Below are 21,653 nucleotides of genomic sequence, written 5' to 3'. Positions count from 1 at the left end.
AGTGAGATGGATGGATAAACAGGCAGACAGATGGTGATGCTGGTATAGAGTTTCCAATGAATAGTGCAACTGTATATAATGTACACTGTATTTCCATTTATTGTGTTTAATTTACTATATTCCTGACACAGCACTTTCAGATTAAAAATATTCATAAATCACTTCAAACACCCAATAATCAAGCTTGTAGAGTGTACACATGTGTAGGCATTAGTCTATGAAAGAGTCCAACAGATATTCAGACAGGTATTTTAATTATGTGTATTTAATGTGGTATTGTTAAGTTAGAGAGTGCGTTTTCAAAATTACGTAATATATGCTCTTTGCATCGTTACTAAGCCTCATATGAATTTTGAAAATGTGTGTATTATATGCCGCAATATGTTATAGCTCGCATGCAGTGTCGCCGGTGCAGTTGATCTTTTGGTGTGTCTCTCCTGGCATACATTGCCGGCGACAATAATTATGTGCATGGCGACAATATGTGCCGCAACATGTGTAAGCCTCGAGTTCGTGTGTGTGTGTGTGTGTGTGTGTGTGTGTGTGTGTGTGTGTAAGTGGGTGCTTGCGTGCGTGCGTGCGCGCACGGCGGCGATCGCACCCTGTATTATCTGGCGCTTATATCTTTGCCATCGTGTTATCTCCAACACTTGGCTGCATCATAAAACGTACAACTTTTGTGTCTGTTGTGCTCACTGTGTCGATGTGTGTGTGTGTGTGTGTGTGTGTGTGTGTGTGTGTGTGTGTGTGTCTGTGTATGCTAGCGCGTGCATTTGAATTATGTATGTGAATATGTATGTGTGTATGTGGGTGGTGGGTGTGTATGTGGGCAATGGGAATGTATGAGGGTGGGAGGGGAGGCGTCAGAGGGTCCGTGTGTGTGCGTTTGTGTGTGCGTTCATGTGTGCGTGTGTGTGTGTGCATGTGTGTATGTGTGTGCGTGTGTGTGTGTGCGTGTGTGTGTTCTTAAATGTGGGTCTTTGTCTTATGTGTGACGTCTCCTCATCGGCCCCTTCACATCTGCATCTGGGGTGGGGCACTCCAAGATCGGGCCATAAAAAGGCCATAAAAGTGGCCCATAAAAGGTTGGAAGATTGGGTCAGGCAGCGGGATCAAAGCATAGTGCGGCGGCTTGGCCAAAGAATGGGGGGCCGAGGGGGAGGGGCGTGGGGGGGGGGGGTAAACTTTACTGGTTGGTGATAATATATCGAGGTCCAACAATGTCAGTGTATGCACACGCGCCGTGTGTGTGTGTGTGTGAAAATAATCAATAAAAACGAAACGAAAATATATGGTTTTTTTTAAATGCAACGAGCGGTAATTGCTACACACAACTGATTAATTGCCTTCTTTATTTTATGTATTACAAATTATGTAACATGAATTATCCGTGCTACATCTTACAGCAGCAAAACGCTCTGTGTGTGTGTTTGAAAACAATCAATAAAAAGAATCGAAAACATGAACAATCCATGCAAACACTGACGTATAACCCCACCCCTCAAAACCCTATGCCATAAATAAATCATACAATTAATTAATATCTTTTTTACCTGTTTATATGTTGCTAATCGCATTACATTATATTGGTTATTAATGCTTAATCATACTGATTCAAATCTTTGTTGATTGGTCAAGTTCGCTTACTATTATCATTAGCATTTCGTTCTAAGGATGTTTTATTGTAATCTCAATTCTTAAGCAAAATTTCACCAATTATAATTATCCAACACACACACACACACACACACACACACACACACACACATGAACAGTAACTTTTCCCTCACCAGTAGCCGTCTTTCCCCACCTACTTTGTCAAATAACAACTTATGGCTAGAAGACGCTAAATTGAAAAAGACAAATCAACACACACACACACACACACACACACACACATACACACACACACACACACGTGTGTGTGTACGGGGGAGTATTGACACGGGGGAGTATCGACACGGGGGAGTATCGACACGCTCCCTCCCACACTCCCGCAAAATATTTCTTCTTCTGAATTAAAATTTTATTTTATTTAACGCGCATGCATAAATGTGTGTGTGTCTGTGTGTGTGTGTGTGTGTGTGTGTGTATGTGTGGGTGCGCGAAGAAAATAGGTATGTACAAAAAATATTTTGTGTGAATTTATTGTACACAATTTAAAAACAGGTGAATCTGCTCCATTTTTACTAATCTATTTATCATTACTAATACAGAGCATTACTGTGTTAACACATTATGTCGTTTCAGTCATGGCACAACATTGCACAGCCTTCTGTTTACACCTGCATAATTTTGCCTGATGAAAGTGTGCGCACACACGTTCAGTAACATTAAGCGTCACTGACAGACTAAGATAGAGGCGGGCTGACAGACTGAAGGAGACTGACACAGAGGAAGACAGAAATTTCAATCAAAATCATCAAACTGTTGGCAAATTCTTTCATTAAATGTGAATGATAGGCATCTTTGAATCTACTTAATATAGTATGGGCATAAAGAGAGAATGAAATGTTACTCGAAAGCAAACCACCAGATCACATGAGGCTGGATTTTGAAAAGATTCTTGGAAGAAGCAGCATTATCTTATGAACATGGCGATTAACACTAACACGAAAGGAACTAGTAATTGATGGTGGAGCAATACCAGATAGTATTTTTAATGTTAAAACTGCTTTTTTTTCTCTTTTCTTTTTTTTTTCTTTTTTTAGGTTTCAGTGTTATAAGAAGAATGTCCAACATTGCATAGTCTGCAAAAGATAATGCTAAAGATTTCAGTTAAAAAATTTTTTTTAAGCACATCAATGAAGACTTAGAAGCGAGTTAAGGGTATTTTCACTTGCCAAATCCAAGAGAGAGAGAGAGAGGGACATACACCAAGACACAGAGAGAGAGAGTATAAACATCTTTATGACCGCCCGTCTCTCTTTTTCTTTAGTGTATGTGTATGTGGTGACCAGCGTTCTCCACCATGCAGGCATCAGTATCATATACAGCAAATGATTTTGTCTGTGTGTATGACAAAGTTCCATGCAGCATGTGCTGTGTGCCATGTCATGTGTGTTCATGTGTGCATGCATTTGTGTCTGCTTTCAAAAGTAGTGTGTGTAAATCATGGTAGTTTGGTAAATATAGGTAGACCATGAACATGTTTAAGTGATGGGATGGGGATTCATATATTTACTTATAGTCTGTTCATCTAAGATGATGGTATTTGACTGAAAATAAATGATATTATTAATATTATTATTATCATTATTATTTGGATTATCATCATTTCTATGATGATGATGATGATTGTTATCATCAATTAGAATTCAACATTTCTGTATATTTGAATGAAAAGTGGGGAGGTTGAGATGGAGGGAAGGGGGGTGGGGATGGGCAAGGGGGAGGGGACTAAGAAAGGAAAGGAGAGAGAGAGAGAGAACAGAATGTGGAAAATGTGGGATGAGGGTGTGGCATTCATCTGCAAGCAGCTGGAAAAGTGACTGGCAGTCGAGGTACTGCAAAATGATGACCCGGTCTCAGCAGAAGGTACACATGTACATCACACAGACATAATCACTCACATGGGAGTTTGACATACAAACACATAGGCAGACACGTACCTAGGCAGACAGAGGAATGTGTTTCAAGTCACTGTGTAGAAATAAAGTAAAAAGCCAATGAAACTTAAAGCATAACTCTTCAGTTCTGACCACTTGAGACACAAACATAAAGCACACAGACAGAATTTATGGCAAGGATATTTATTCAAGCTGCATTCAGAAATAATTAATTCTCATAGATCAATGTGCATTTAATACAATGGCATGTATATATATATATATATATATATATATATATATATATATATATATATATATATTTTTATATATATATATATCCCCCCCAAACCCTACCCACCATATACATGCATACAAAATATGTTGGGCCATTAAGTTTCAGGTTAAAGGTCCTTTTATGGCAGTAGGCGGCAGTGAATTCATATTCACGGTGTCTAAAGCTCGGCATTGGAAGGCAGGGCCCCAATCCTCTCCTTCCGCCACTGTGAAACTTCCCGACCAAAGTAAGGTACCCATTCACACTTGGGTGGAGTGTGGGGAAAGCAGAGTAAAGTGCCTTCCCCAAGGACACAACACTGTGCTGAAACCAGGCTTTACTATGGTGCCCCCTACAACTTGATATTGATACTGACTGATATGGATACTTCTATAGCGCCTATCCTCGGTCAGAGACCAAGCTCTAAGCACTTCCCATGCTTCTTACATTTTATTTTTAGGGCGTACCTTTAAAAATTTCAGTCTACTATCACTTCATTTCTGCACTTTAGCTTCAATTCTGGGGAGGAAGGTAATGACTTTTGACATAAAACTTTTCCTACATGAACAATCCAAGAGTCAAACCTGATGATGAAACCATATTTAAGGTACTCCATTACCATATTTTGGGGGGTTGATTTTTTACTTTGTCGATAAAAAAACAAAACAAACTATCTTGTTTTCTGTGAGACATGGGAGGCACTAAAAAGTTACCACTTTTGTTTTTTTCATGGCTCCATTCTTTCCTGAATAGGACCTCCATCTCCAAGGTAGCATCTCTACATTTGCTGTATCAGCACCACTGTTATATACTGATCAAATGTCTAGACACATAGCTCTGTCTCACTTTTTCAGTATCATCAGATTTCAAGAAAAAAAAAAAAACAAAAAAAAAAACTTGCATAGAAGTGGCGCATCCATCCAGCATCAAACAGCTTTGAAAACAACATAAGATTATACAACAACATAATGTGATATATACCACTTGCTTGATAAGTTTATTTCTTTATTGTTTTATCAACTTCTGTTCTCCCCCCACTTACACATCATCACAGACACTTACACATCAAAATGTTTCACAAGACAGATATGTCCAGTGTCGCTTAAAAACAACCATGTATTATTCTCTGCAAACTGTCCTTCATCACTGATGTTACCATTTTTTCTTGGTTAAATTATCACAAACCAGAAAAAGCACCAGTCCTTATATACATATATATATATATACAAGAAGAGAAAGAAAGTAGATGGTGAAAGAGGAGAAAAGGGAAGAGGGAAAGGAGAATTAAGGAAAAGAAGAAAGAACTAAGATATCACACAAAAATGATGAAAAAGAACAAAAGAACAAAAACACGCAAAAAGGGGGTGTTGGGGGCGGGGGAGGGGAGTGGGGGGGAGAAGAAGAAGAAGAAACGATTCAATTTTTTTTACATGACTAGAATATACCAATCAAACTTTCAAAAATATTCTTGCAATAAACTTTGGAGCAATCTTCACAAGCAGTGTCCATTTTACATGTTAGCAACATCACTACTCCCTATACCTGGACTGATGGCAATGCTGAACTGTTTATGGCATTTCTTTAGTCCAGTAAAAGTTGAATTGCTGGAGATACTTCACACACACACACACACACACACACACACACACACACACACACACACACGCACGCACACACACACTAAAAAATAATAATTAAAAATCCGATACACACACTGGAAGCCAATTTGGAAAACAACTTACACAGACTGAGCCACACAGGATAAACGTTCAACAAGAACATCATAAATACTGGGCTCACAATACAGTAGGTATGGCCATGAACACTGAGCAGTAGGAAACATCATAATAACACTAAACATTTTCTTATGGTAAAATGGTATTTCAAGAAAAGAGAATACACAATGCACCCATAAATGCACTTTAACTAATCCTTGAGGACATTAAAAAAAAGTATCATTGATTTACACTTTTAAAATACATTTTACCACGACCTGCTATGATGATTACAAGGGAAAAGCAGAAAATGAACTTTATCCTGCAAAAGAACTTGTTATCTGGCTAGGTTACACAAGGTACAGTCACTTCTTATCTGGCTTGTTTACATGATGAAGTCACTTTTTATCTGGCTAGTTACATGATGAACAGTCACTTCTTATCTGGCTAGCTGACATGATGAACAGTCACTTCTTATCTGGCTAGTTACAGGATGAACAGTCACTTTTTATCAGGCTAGTTACATGATGAACAGTCACTTTTTATCTGGCTAGTTACATGATGAACAGTCACTTTTTATCTGGCTAGTTACATGATGAACAGTCACTTTTTATCTGGCTAGCTGACATGATGAACAGTCATTTCTTATCTAGCTAGCTACATGATGAAGTCACTTCTTATCTGGCTAGTTACATGATGAACAGTCACTTTTTATCTGGCTAGCTGACATGATGAACAGTCATTTCTTATCTGGCTAGTTACATGATGAACAGTCATTTCTTATCTGGCTAGTTACGTGATGAACAGTCACTTCTTATCTGGCTAGTTACATGATGAACAGTCACTTCTTACCTGGCTAGTTTATATGATAAACAATCACCTCTTATCTGGCCAGTTTATGTGAGGAACAATCACTTCATATCTGGCTAGGTTAGACAATGTACAATCACTTCTTACCTGGCTAGTTTACATGAGGAACAATCACTTCTTACCTGGCTAGTTTACATGAGGAACAATCACTTCTTATCTGGCCAGTTTACATGAGGAACAATTACTTCTTATCTGGCCAGTTTACATGAGGAACAATTACTTCTTATCTGGCCAGTTTACATGAGGAAACAATTACTTCTTATCTGGCCAGTTTACATGAGGAACAATTGCTTCTTATCTGGCCAATTTACAGGATGTACACTCACTTCTTATCTGGCTAGTTTACATGATCTACAATCACTTCTTATCTGGCCAGTTAACACGATGTATAATCAGCTGTTTCCCATCAAAGCATACACATAATCCTCACATACAACCTGGTGATATAATCTGCGTTAAGCAAACATGATTAATATCAAAAATATTTCCTGAATCAATACCACTTCATTCAGGCAGTGTAAACAACAACAAAAAGTTTACAGGGATACCATCACCAACACTTCGATTTGATCAAAATGATATAAAAAATAACTTATTTTGAAAAAATACACATTGATACAACCTTACATTCATCCCACCAGTAGCTGAACAATTGCTTAAACACAAGTCACTAATGTAGCAACATCTGTCATTCTGAGGTGAAGATTTTTATATACAAATTTAAACAAAGGAAACAGAGAGTGAGAGAGAGAGAGACAGAAAGAAAGACAGAAATAGAGAGACAGACAGTGAGAGAGAGAGAGAGAGAGAGAGGTTTTTTTGTTGTTTCTTTTAAGCTATTTTTGATCAATAGATAGCCAACAACCTGGCCCTTATTTTCTGCAACTGAGTTCAGCTCTGTCACAAAGGATACATCAGTAACACTTTTTACTATCACTGTTTCTGGATTTATCTGCAAAGGACTGGTACTGGTAGGGTTGGGGATTGAAGGGCTGTCAGAAAGGAATGCATCACCTGTCGGGTTAATCAATGCTTCACCTGTCAGGTTTATCAATATATCACCTGTCAGGTTAAACAATGCATCACCTGTCAGGTAAATCAATTCATCACCTGTCAGGTAAATCAATTCATCACCTGTCAGGTTAATCAATGCATCATCTGTCACATTAATGTCTGTTAATGCAACAGCCAAGGATGGCTACATGCACAAAATATAAAATCACAGACATGTGAGAAATCATTTGATCTCACAGAAATCTCACCCGAGTAAAAAGAGCCTATTGACCAACAATTTGGAAATGCTCTTCATCAATCATTTCATAGTTCACCTTCTTGTAGTCCATCAAGTTCTTCACCCGCACTTCATGCACAGCATCATACAAACTCTGCACTCCCCTTTTGATTGGCCGGCACCCCGCCATGTGAGCTATGACGTCGTTGTAGTCCCACTGGCGAACGGCCATCAGGTGAGCGTACCTCTTCGGAAGTCCTTCTGACAGTCTCTTCTGAAAATCCGCCTCCGCATCAGCGTCCATTTCCTCCCTGGAGGGCAGCCTGCAGGAGCCGTCAAGCGTGGCTAAAACCAGCAGGACCTGAATGTGGAACTGTGGGAAGGGGCAAACCGTTTTACAGATTCCGATGAAAGACAAGGAGGGTAACTGGGTATGGATCAGGTGCTTGTAGAGCGGAGTCACTCGCTCGTCCTCTATGCGAAGGTTGCAGCTGTCGGTGAGGAAGGGGAAGTCGTAGCGGTAGCCGGTGCAGAACAGCAGGCAGTCGACAGTTATCTCCTCCTCGTTGTTCAACGTCACCGTGGACCCTTTGACACTGCGGATGCCTGGCTTCTGCTGCACATTTGGAGGGAGCTTGGACTGCAATGGGGCTTTGTTGTGGCACAGATACACCTGTGAACGAACAGTGACAGCAGTGCAGGTCAGTCACATTGTTCACACCTGACTCCACAGACAGCGGTCACAGCACACATCATTTTGCATGTCCATTCTTAAACTCTCACTGCTCTGTCATACAAATGCTACATGCTTGATATGCAGACTATTAATGCACTCTATGCTTCTGGCCATGTTTGAAATATAAAATACATAAGACTTGACATAAAAAATCAAAAACAGTCTGTCGGTTCAATATTCCCTGTATCTTCATGGTCCATCATATGATTTTGATCACTTGTGCATTTATACACAATTTTAGTCTGTGTAACAACTGTGCATTTCAGTTATCTGTTTATTTGTATCTGTGTGTGTGTGTGTGTGTGTGTGTGTGTGTGTGTGTGTGTGTGTGTGTGTGTGTTGTAATCACCTGCTTTGTCTGATAACCTGTCCTGACTGTCCTCAGTTCTGTCATGCCTGTTCTTTTACCCTGTCACAGCCCTTCAACTGATTCAACGCTTTATCTGTCCCACAAGACCAACTATTTTGTCAGACATATCATGGTCAGCTAATAGTAATGATAATAATAATAATAATGTTGATGATAATAATAATAAATAATAATCATGATAATAATGGGGAGAAGAAGAAGAATGAATGAATGAACAGCATTTGTGTAGCACATTTCTCTCAGCAAAGTTAGACTCAAATGCACTGGTAATCACCCATTCACATGCAGCCATGCCCCAAAATGATGAACCACAAACGCACCTATAAGCAGAGTCTACACTGACTGTAAACTCCTCTCTCTTTCTCTTTTTTTGTTGTTGTTGTTGTTGTTGTTGTTGTTTTTAACCCCCCACCCCACCCCCCACCCCCACCCCCAACCTCTTTTATTCCTTTATTTACTTTACATGATGATCACTAGTGTCAACAGAGCTTTTCGTATTGTCTTCCACACAGACTATTTTGCCGTGACTCAGGCTATGCCTCCCATATTACCACCTCACTCCATCAACCTGAATCCGGCATAATGAGTGCTGACACCTGGCAAAATGAGTGTTGACACCTGGCATAATGAGTGTTGACACTGACACCTGGTATAATGTGTGCTGACACCTTCTCCGTCTGACTGCAGTTGTTTTAGTTAATAACAAACCATTTTTACTGCCAACAAGAATCAGTCTCTTTTGAACTATTTTGCTGTGAAGTCCAGAACAGGCTCAAATGCTTTCAGTGCCTGAATTGTGATACCACACCCTCATATCTTTCTGAGTTTATTAACCCGTACTTGCCAAACAGAACATTGAGATCTCTTGATTCCTTCCAGCTAACTGTTCCCTGATACATCCTTAACTCCTGTGGAAAGAGGTCATTTTCCGTTTTCGGCCCAACAACTTGGAATTCTCTGCCTATTGCTCTCAGATGAACAACTCGTCTATCTACCTTTAAAGCAAATCTTAAAACTTATCTCTTTAAAAAATACTTGTCATAACTCAAATAGTGCTGTTGTCCCAGGCCCATGGCAAAGTGACTGTGTGTGATAGAGTAGAGAGAATGGGGGTGGGTAGATGGATGGTGGTGGTGTGGTTCGAAAGGGAGAATGACCCAATTTTTACCCGTCTTACCTTTTCTACCCAAAATTTTATTTTACAATTTTTACAAAATCTGTGGCATGCAGATTACAATTATATTCCTTTTTACATGTATGTATTTTAAGTGAAAATTGCTGTCATCTCAGCCATTTAATCATGTGTGTGTCTGTGCGTGTGTGAGTGTTGGAGTGTAACAGTTGTAGTATTGATAGTATGTTACTTTGTGAGTTTTATGCATTGTGTTTTTATAATATTAATGATTCTGTTTTATGTTTCTGCTACTTTTTATATGCTTTCTTGTTTCACTTTAATAAGTATTGGATTGTCAAGCGCTTAGAGCTTGCTTATGCTAGTATTATAGCGCTATAATATTATTATGATATGCTTTAAACTGCAAGCTCTGGAGTACTTAAGCGGTTAGCCTGAACAGCATAAATCTGAGAAAAGTGAGAAGAAAGAAAAAAAAAAGGTGGAGAGATTGAGAGAAAGAGAGAGACAGAGAGGGAGATACAGAGAGAGAGAGAGAGAGAGAGAGCGAGAGACAGAGACAGAAAGGTGTAAGAGAAGGAGAAAGGTAGACACATGACTAACAGGAAAAGACAGGGAAGACTTATTTTCTTTTAAAATTACTCTTACCTTATTTTGTCAGTTTCAGTTCATGACTTACTGGGGGAAAAAAAGAAATTTGTCACTTACCTCCCTCCCCTGACTGTCCCTCCCCTACCTTTCATCCTTCTACTCTACCCTTAGACTGCACCAGTTTGGAGTGCAACAGGAACTATAACAGTATTGCATTGTACTGTATTCCCTGCATTCCACTGTATTGTATTGTATTGTATTGTATTGTATTGTACTGTATTGTATTGCATTACATTTTGTCACAACATATTCCTCTGTGTAAAATTCAGGCCTCTCTCCCTCGGGAGAGCTCATCACTACAGTGCAGTACCACCACCTTTGTTTTTCTTTTTGCTTCTTTCTTTTTCTGGTCTCCAAGTGCATTTGTTTTCCTATCAAAACAGGAATTTTCTACAGAATTTTGCCAGGGACAACCATTTTGTTGCTATAGGTTATTTTACGTGTGCAAACCAGACCTTAGTTTATCGTCTCATCCGAATAACTAGCACCAAGACCAGCATTCAAGGTCTAGCATACCGGCACGTGTGGGATTCAAACCTCCATGCTCAGACGCGGACACTTTACCACCACACCACCACTGTTCACTAAAACACTGAACAGCAATTTCGCCATGAACATATCAACATCCTGCTTACCAGTTCAGCAGCAGAAGACAGATCAAGGCATATGTCCTGACCGGAGGCTGCAGCTCCCAGACACAGCACTCTTTTGTCCTGAAAGTGCTCCGGGTGTCTGTAGTTGTGGCTGTGCATTATCTCCCCTGGGAAGCTCTCCAGCCCAGGAATGGACGGGATCAAAGGCAAAGCATAGTGGCTGAAAAACATACAACGATCATCAGGGAGAGAAAAAAAAGTTTTATAACTCTGCCAAATATTTGAACATTTACAGGGGGGAAACAAATCCTGCAAGGTCTGGTGAAATAATTATCACCAGTTATCACATCTATGAGTGAAATGAAATGCGAAGGGGAAGGTTTGATATGTTAAGATGCTCAATGAATAAGGAGCAAAAATTAAAAGAAAAACCCTTGAGTGTCAGATCTCTTTGACCTGCAATCATTCTAGAGGGGCAGGGGCACAAACAATAGATGACGAGCAGCCTCAATCCAAATGTTTTTAACTTACTCTTTTTTTCTTCCCTTTTTTTAATGTGTTCATGAAAATAAACCATTTCACTTATGGAACTATTTCAGTATTTGTGATTTTTGCAAAATAATCACCAACCTCAAAAAAAAAAAAAAAAATTTTTTTTTAAATCATAAAAATTAAAATCATGCTCAACAGTTTGTAAAAGTATGTGCTTTCTTAAAGGAAAATGAATGAAGAATATATTAATCATAAGTTCAATGTTGAAAGGAGGAGATAACTCCCAATACGGGGAAGATAATTCCGATTTTCAGAGAAAAAAAAAACCACTAAAATATTTGGAAAAAAAAAAGAAGAAAATTCAAGTTTGTTTATTTCGTGGGTAGAAATGGTTTTAGAATATTAGCACATGTATCAGACACAACAACCAAGTGCAAGTATGTTGTTTCCTCCACTATCATGTTGTTTAAGACATAAACATTATACATAAACACTCACATACAGCCATACAAACACCCTCCCACCCACACACCCACAAACACTATCACACAATAGTACAACACAAATGCTCACTGTATACAATATTTCAGCTTGAAGCTTTCATCTGGAGGGATGCATAGAATTCAAGCTAAAATACTGGGATTTTTCTATACCCACTTATAACACAACCTGCCCCTTTCCTGTCGATATACCTTGTAGCAAGTAATCATAACAAGGATAACAAGAATCACTTCAGTTGATCAACGATGGCAGCAACATAAATTACACATTGCAAACAATGGCAGCTACATTGATTACCCAATGCAAATGACAACAGCAACGTTGATCACCCATTGCAAATGATGACAGCAACATTGATGAGATGAGACGATAAATCGAGGTCCCGTGTGCAGCATGCACTTAGCGCACGTAAAAGAACCCACGGCAACAAAAGGGTTATCCCTGGCAAAATGCTGTAGAAAAATTCAAAAAAAAAAAAAAAAATGCATGCAGGAAAACATACAAAAAAATGGGTCGCACTCTGTGTGGTGGCATGCTCTCCCTGGGGACAGCAGCCCAAATTTCACACAGAGAAATCTGGTGTGACAAAAAAGAGAAATACAACACTGATTGCAATACCCACTGCAAACAATGACAACAACATTGATTACCCATTGCAAATGATGACAGCAACATTGATAACCCACTGCAAATGGTGACAGCAATATTGATTGCAATACCCACTGCAAATGATGACAGCAAACTGATTACCCATTGCAAACAATGACAGCAACACTGATTACACATTGCAAACGATGACAGCAACATTGACTGCAAAATACCCACTGCAAACGATGACAGCAACATTGATTACCCATTGCAAATGATGACATCATTGATCACCCATTGCAAATGATGACAGTAACATTGATTGTAATACCCACTGCTAACGATGACAGCAACAATGATTGCAATACCCACTGCAAGCCATGACAGCAACATTGATCACCCATTGCAAATAATGACAGCAACATTGATTGCAATACCCACTGCAAATGATGACAGCAACACTGATTACCCATTGCAAACGATGACAGCATCGAACTCCTCTGTGACTGTGCTGGTCTTCTGCAGCACGGGAGCTGTCGTCACCTGCCATTTCTGACCATGACCAGTCTGACTTTCCTCCTTCCCACACAGAACTGGTTCCACTTTGACCACATGGGTGTCAAACTGCAAACATTAACAGAAGTGCTGACTCATGCATTGAAGCATGCGCTGATTTAGTTTAAATGGAAATGGTACGATTTGTAGAAATCTTTTTTTTTTCTACTCCATTTTCTTTCCTAGTTCCTTGTTCTCAGTCATGGAACTGTAAAAAATATAATCCTAGTTTTTCTTCTTTCTTTTTTTATTTATCTTGGTAGAGGGTGAATAAGATGAGTTTGTCAAATTAAATTATAAAAACAAAATCATTCCCAAACAAAGATACATAAACTAATAAAGCTGCTGCTACTTCTTAAATAAAACAAATAATTGTGATAAATCACCCTGTGCACCAAAACCACGCACAAACATGTATATTTATACACATACCAACATTAAATATTTATAATACACATGCTTGCAATTACTGACTTTGACATCTACACATGATAAACATGTTTAACCATACAAACATAGAGTGACACTTAAAACTGCAGCTGGTATTTCTGGACCGTTTCCAGATACAGGAAATTATGGCAAACACTTTGTCCTGTGGATATGATTGTGTGTGTGTGTGTGTGTGTGTGTGTGTGTGTGTGTGTGTGTGTGTGTGTGTGTGTGTATTCATATATACTACTTGTCATCTTTGTTGTCCACTTTGTGACAAGATATATTTTAAATGATTGTGTCTCAGGAATACATCTTTCAAATCTGTCTACACATTTAATGATTATTCCAAGAGAATATTCATATCAAGAACTGGATCTGTGTTTCGTAAAATATGTGCTCATTTCAATATCAGTTTGCAAAGTGTTGCAGATTCCTGGATTCTCCATGCTCCCACCTTCCCTGCCACCCACCCCACCCCCTTTCGCTTTTGTTCTCTGACACAAACACACACTCTCTTGCACACACACATATACACACACACTTGCTTTCTCTCTCTATCTCAAAATATAAACTCATAAACTCTAACACATACTATCAATATGATACAGATATCTATATAGAGCCTATCTTCGGTCAGAGACCAAACTCAAAGCCCTGTACAAACACAGGGTCATTTGCACGACAGGCTGCCAACCTGGGTAGAGCCGACTAACAGCTGCCACTGGATGCTCATTAACCGTTTCCTGTGTCATTCAATCAGATTTCAAGCATGCACACATACACACTCAGACAGACATGTAACTTTGTACGTGTATGACCGTTTTGTTTATTTACCCTGCCATTTAGGCAGCCATACTCCGTTTTCAGGGGGTGCGCATGCTGGGTATCTTCTTGTTTCCATGACCCACCAAACACCGACATGAATTACAGAATCTTAAACATGCATATTTGATCTTCTGCTTGCGTATACACATGAAGGGGTTCAGGCACAAGCAGGTGATATGTTGACCTGAGAGACCTGAAAAATCTCAACCCTTTACCCATCAGGCACTGTCACAGAGATTCAAACCTGGGCCCCTCAGATTGAAAGTCCAATGCTTTAACTACTTGGCTATTGCTCCCATCACTACAGTACCTGTATATGTTGCAGTATGTTGAAGTATGTAGCATAATCTTTTAAATACTGTAGAACATCTTGATGTCTGATGAACGACGGAAGCTGCTTGTCAAACTCAAAATCTGGAAAGGCCATCACTTCCTTTGGTAGATTGGTTCTGAAAAATAGAAATAAAAACAGTCATGTTTTTAAAGCAGACACAGTCACATTCATATTCAGCGAGTATATACGAAGTGCTTTTGTGAATGATTCATGTACTTGTATGCAAGTGTGCATGAGTTTCTGATTGTGTGTGTGTGTGTGTGTGTGTGTGTATGTGTGGATGTGTGTTTCTGTTTGTAATGAGTACATGTGTGTGTGTGTGTGTGTGTGTGTGTGTGTGTGTCAGTGTATGCACAAGCATGCATGCAAGTATGAATGCATGCACAAATACACATGTAAGTGTGCACAGTCGTTGACCACACAAGAGCGTACATAAAACAGAGTATTTGTGTGTGAATGTGTGTGTATGTGCGTGTGTGTGTGTGTGTGAACTGGACTCTGAATGACTGAAAATGCACCTATATCTGTATGCCGGTAAGAGTGCCTATGAATGTAATCATGTGTGTTGTGCAAGGACTGTTAGCCACCACACCTTTTGTTCTTTCCTGCTCATCTGGTTTTCTGTCAGTCCCATAGATATATAGATTATATAATCTTCTTCTCGTTTGAATATAAATCATAATGGTAGATCAAATAATAATGAGCTGGAGCTAGAAACTAAATAATTATTGTGTATATACATAATTATCACTTTCAGGTCAGTTGTGCCACTTATTGTTATGAGTCATTCTGTTCATCATGGACTTTTGTATGCTCTTGATCACAGGCAGCCAACTGGTTGAAGAATCTGCTGATGTGGAGGAGGGGGTGTGGGGGGAGAGAGTCCTGCTGTTTTCTGTTGACTTTTTTTTTTCTTTGTTTTTGACCACATTCATTCCCACCTTTATGGTAACCACATCTTCACGGATGATGCATGACGGGTGAATATGTCATTCACCCCATCCTCCTATGGCAAGCCAAACTGACCTTGTCATCTTCTCTTCAGAGATGGTGATGGGATTTACGTGTGCACAAAATGCTTTCTCTTCTTCTTTCAGTTACACGACCAAAATCGACTTGCCAATGACTCTGTCGTGGTTCATGCATGCTGGGTATTTTCATGTCTCCATCACCCACGGGTTACAGGATCTTTAGCGTGCGTATTTGATCTTCTGCATGCGTTTTCACACGAAGGGGGTTTAAGCACTACCAGGCCTGCACATATGTTGACCTGGGAGATCTTTGAACTTCGGCAACCTCATTCGAAAGACTAGACTTACATTTGCAGCTGATCTTGTGCTTACAGGGCATTTTATTTATTCATCTATATATTATCATCATTATTATTGTTTTGTTTGGTTTGGTTTGGGTTTTTTGTCGTTGTTGTTGGTTGTTGTTGGTGGTTTGTTTGTTTGTTTTAGCTTTTTTTGTTTGTTTTGTTTTTGTTGTTGTTTTTTTGTTTGTTGTTGTTTGTTTGTTTGTTGTTGTTGTTGTTTTTTGGGGGGTTAACTAACTTATTACATTATATAAGCCGTTCGTAGGTCTTATTTGTCATCAACAATGAAAAATACATCGGAAGTTTGCACATCAGTAACTCACTTCAGATTTCTGTACATACTGGAATGTACAGGTAGGCCACGACAGTCCGTCCCTGTAGCATCGGTGTATGCCCATGTGCCACCGACTCCCGAACTCTGTTCGAAAGCTTTGACCGAAAATGTGGGCGATCGACTTGCAAGATGCCGAACTGCACATAGCCCTGCCGCTCCTGCGCCAATGACAGCCACTCGAATCGCCATTTTTCCCCCAAAAAAAGTTCTACAGATAAAACGCTAACACCAAAATCAGTAGTCCTTTCCGTGAAACATCAAAGGTTCCAAAAAGAATGGCTGCCAAACTGAAAGTGGAAAGATTGTTCGCACGTCTGTACTTCTGACCTTATTACGTAAAAAACCCGGCATGTAAAGCTCATAGCAAGGTCAGAGGTTATAGGTGAAGCACATGATGTTTTTTTTTACCGTACTCGTGTAAAACAATACACACATCGCTCAAGGTCATTCAAATTTCTTCAGGATCAAGATCAGGATCAGGATTTGGGGCGTTGTTATATATACAACTTAGCCATTTTTGGCTTTTTATGCCCCTTCAGATTTTACTCCTTTTCATTGTTGGTCAGGTCATTGACTAGCACAGTCATTTTATCCGTCAGTCGTATTTCGTTTTTGTCAATAACTCATGTTTATCTATGAGTTTCTTAACCCTTTGACCCCTGAGCTCCTGAGCAATTTTAACCCTTCTGCCTGAGGTCCTGAGCCAAAATTTGCAATAATTGGTATTAAAAGTATTTGTACTAGGTGCACGTTTAATATTGTTTGTTAATTTGTTCCAGTAATTTTGTTACTCTGTTACTAAATGTAAACAATCTGAAATTTGTTTCAGTGGAATATTGTTTAAATATTTTGTCTGTACTGTTTCTTGCAGTGTCTACCTTTGTTCGTTCGTTTATTTATTTATAGTTTGTTCATCTAAGATGATGATATTAGACTGAAAATAAATGATATTATTATCATCATTTGGATTGTTATCATTTCTATCATAATGATAATTGTTATTATTCATTAGAAATTGACATTTCTGTATATTCGAATGAAAAGGGGGGCGTTGGAGGTGGAGGGAAGGGGCGGGGGCGGAGGTGGGGAGGAGGAGGGGACTAAGAAAGGAACAGACACAGACAGAGAACAGAATGTGGAAAAGATAGAGTACAAAATCTAACTGAAATAAAGAGGGTGAGTGTCAGTGATTGGAGAAAGAAAAAACATAATATTGGAAGGGTGTGTGTGTGAGGCGGGACGGGGAAGCCGGATTAGGACCAAAAAATTATCAATAATCAAATATTGTATGCACTACTTCTGTAGATTATTATTTGAAAAGAGGTTCGTGTGGGGACCTACAATAAACAACCAACTGGACTATTTAACACATAGCTAGCTAACTTTAATAAAGAACAGTTTGAAATATATAACTTTTTTCCAAAAAAAACAACTGATGTTAACATTTGAAACTGGTAACACGTGTTCCTCAGTTTCTGGAAGCAAAAAAGGTTTCATTACTAAACAGCGAGTTAAAACGTGCTCTACCGTTAAACTTCCCTTGCAAATGCATTCAATATTTTCACAATATTTTGTGTATGGAGCATTAGTAATAACCTAAATGCCATGCTCTTAACAGCCCTGCCAGTTCTTTTAGCATTTAATAAGGCAGAAGTGTTAACTTCTAAAGACAACAATATTACACATTTCCGATGATGATAAACGATGAGGAAGTTCAATTGCATTTAAAGAGTTTTTAGCTCCAAGCTTTGCAAGATGATCTGCACGTTCAGTCAGTAGAGAAAAGCCTACAGTGTGAGGGAATCCAGCACATTTCAATATTAGTTCCTCTCATTTGAATACGGCAGTGAATCAAAAATCTTATTTCAAAAATGACGTTATAATTAATGTTTGTACAACCTGATTTGATAGACTGCAGAACTGATTTTGAATCGACACAAAATTAATAAAACATTAATCAAGTTGATTGATTAATAGTACCTGACACGAATGTAGAAATAGTTTCTAGATTTCTGTTCTGTTTAGCTCGTTTCGAAAAAAGTTTGTCAGACCGTATATTAATCTCAGTTTTGACAGAATTTTCTGTAGCATTTGCTCGAATTACATATTTTGCCGATGCTAGCTTTCTTAATTCATTAAGAGGTAGTATTCCTGCAGCTCTATACGACTGTAATGTGTTCGTATGAAACGGAACACCTAGGACCAGCTTTATGGCTTTGCTATCCAGGCTTTGCATTTTTTTTAAGGAAAGCATTCGGAGCAGAGAAAAATACCTCCTGTCCATACGTCAGTCTAGATCTTACCAGTGCAGTAGCGAGATGAAAAAGTGTTTAATCTTGACCCCAAGGCTGTTTACTGACGATTTTAAGAAAACTTAAGCTTTTCATTGCTTTTGATCTCATGTTTTCTGGATGTTTCTTCCAATTTAGCTTTGGAGTAAAATAAACACCAAGGAATTTGACCTCAGATTTGTAGAAGAGTTCTCTTCCATCAAGATGAAAAGTTGGTAATTTTTGGGGGGCAGCACCATAATTAAAAAGTATCATGTGTGTCTTTTCAGTTGAAAACTGTAATCCATTATCTTTCATATAAATGTTTAATTTATCAAGTTCTGATTGATATAAATTGTTAATGTGATTGATATAACGCAGGCCCGTTTTCTTTCGCAATGTTACGTTCACCCAAACTGCTATATCATCAGCATATTGGGCGAGATTTATAGTTTTAGACAAATATTTTGGCAAATCATGCAACATTGTGTTGAACAGAAGTGGGGAAATTATAGAACCTTGCGGAATACCCATGTTAATTGATCTTGAAGACAACAATGATTGCCCAACTTTAGTGATGATGCTTCTTTCTGTCAAAAGAGATTTTATATACCTGTATACATTGCCACTTAACCCGATGTTGTGTAGCTTAAACAGTAGTCTGGCATGCCAAATGCGGTCATAAGCGTTTTGTACATCAAAGAACGTGGCCAAAACACTCTTTCTCTTTGAAAACTGTTGTTTTATGTTTGTTGTTAGTTTTACTAGGTGATCTAAGTTAGATCTGCCCTTTCTGAATCCGGCATGTGCAATTGAAATAATTCTGTTTTTATCATAATAATATTATGTTAGCCTCATCAATATAATTTTCTCCAAGATTTTTCCGACGTGCGATGTTAGGGATATGGGTCTATAACTCGATGTGTCTGATAGTGGTTTAGCTGATTTAAGTATGCCGGAGTAATGATAGCTTTTTTTCCATATACAAGGTGTTTTGCCTGTTTCCCAACATTTCGCATATAGTGTGTGAAGAAGCTTGCACCATTCTTTAGGAAGATGACTGATCATGGTGTACGAAATACCATCATAACCTACAGCTACTTTTTATTTCCAAATGACGCAATTGCATCTTCAACTTCTTTAGAAGTTAGTAGAGCATTTATAAATATGTCATTATTAGGAGCTGGTTCCTTATATTGTTCGTTTGATTCACTATCAATTCTGACAGCCAGCTGTTCGGATGTTAATCCATCATCGTTGCACTCTGTCCTTTAGTCTTTGCTTGTCAATCTCCGTGTTCTTATCATTTTTTTAAAATCCTCACTATCCTTTAACCATTGTTTAAAAGTCTTCTTTTTAAGTTCAACAGCCTGTGCCCATGCTTGATTCCACCAAATATTACCACTAAGCTTTCCTTCTCTGGCGGGTGTTCTTTTTGGAATTGTCTACCTATGGAGTATAAAAAAAGCATGCTTTGTTACATCGTCAAACCCATTAAATATTTTGTACGTCTATATCAAGTCCCCTCTTACTCTTCTTACTTTAAGTGATGGTATTTGTAAGTACTTTAATCTTTCTTGATATGAATAATCTTTTATGCTATAGATCAGCTTTGTTGCTCTTCTTTGAACCCGTTCTATGGCCTGTGATTGCTTTACTTTGCGCTGTGTACATACAGTGTTTCCATATTCTAGGACAGGTCCAACACAACGTTTTATATAACAATAAAAAAGTAACTTTGTCTATAAATGTAAACAGTGCTCTTCTTATTATTCCAATCATTCTGTTCGCTTTGTTTACACTATTTGTTACATGTTTGTCAAATGATAAATAAATTATTGTTGTCAAATGTGACACCTAAGTCTTTTTCCTCATCACATTTTGATGCTTTTATTTCTTTGTCTCCGATTTTCATTATGTACTCTTTCTCTGGGTTTGATTTTCCAATATGAAGTACTTTAGATTTTTTAGCATTAAAATATAGATTCCATGTGTCTGACCATTTTACTAGTAATGTTTCAATATCTGTTTGTAAATCCCGATAGAATTTTGGAGAGTTGTATAATTTTGTATAATCTGCAAAAATTTTACGTGTACTACGCTTTAGTTCGCAAGGGAGATTATTTACGAATAAAGTAAATAGGTCCTAATAATCTTTCTGTTGGTATCTTCCGTTCATCTGTATGCACGGTATTCGTTGTTGTTTTATTTTGTTTTTCATCCTTTCTCTCTTTCTTTTCCACAACACGACGGACTCGGATGATCGTTTTTAGATAATGTAAATCAAGGCCGGTTCTTAATCTTTATCGAATTAAATTAACAGACTTTCGCATTTTTGTGTTTTTATTTTATCATTTTGAAGAAAAAAGTTCATTCATTTAAACCATCCTATTTGATATTATTTCATTTATCATCTTATTTTTATTCATTTTGTTTGTGTAATTTTGATATTTTATTTCATATGATTTATTTTCGGCCGGGGTTGGAAGGGAGGAGAGACGTGAGGTGTTTTGGTAAAGTCCTATTTTAGCGTCCTAAGTTCAGATCGGCTTTTTTTGTGCATAGATGAAATTATGTTGCCATTTGTAGATGCTCAAATCGGACCCATTTTCCGAGCTGTGGCATTCGACTCAATTTTTAAACACTGATTATTTTCCTATATTTTGATGCGGATTCTGTCATTAAGTGCCGATATCTTGCTCTCAGTTTCTGTTTTTAGTCAAGCAAACCATGAAAATACAGACAAAAAACATGGCGGCTTGAGACAACACTGATGTCGGTTCGTGTTCTCCGCAGCTGATGTCGCGTCGTATTGTGCCTATTTCTTGGTTTTAACATGTCATTTCTCAAATGCCTCCGGCAAAACATCGACACGAAAACGCGA

General features: G+C 38.4%; 1 protein-coding gene across 1 annotated transcript; it reads right to left on the bottom strand.

Annotated features, from left to right (window-relative positions):
* Positions 1–3,880: 3,880 nt before the first annotated feature.
* LOC143300470 (uncharacterized) lies at positions 3,881–17,065 on the bottom strand. The gene is made up of 5 exons (XM_076614177.1): positions 16,489–17,065; positions 14,827–14,965; positions 13,174–13,328; positions 11,166–11,343; positions 3,881–8,314 (listed from the first exon to the last, which is right to left on the bottom strand). Exons 1-5 carry the CDS (start codon positions 16,686–16,688, stop codon positions 7,688–7,690), a joined length of 1,299 nt encoding a protein of 432 aa, XP_076470292.1. The 5' UTR covers positions 16,689–17,065; the 3' UTR covers positions 3,881–7,687.
* Positions 17,066–21,653: the final 4,588 nt, after the last annotated feature.

Source organism: Babylonia areolata, chromosome 26 (genome assembly GCF_041734735.1).
Source record: "Babylonia areolata isolate BAREFJ2019XMU chromosome 26, ASM4173473v1, whole genome shotgun sequence".
In the NCBI taxonomy this organism is placed as follows: domain Eukaryota; kingdom Metazoa; phylum Mollusca; class Gastropoda; order Neogastropoda; family Buccinidae; genus Babylonia; species Babylonia areolata.
This window is presented reverse-complemented; position numbering and strand designations above follow the sequence as displayed.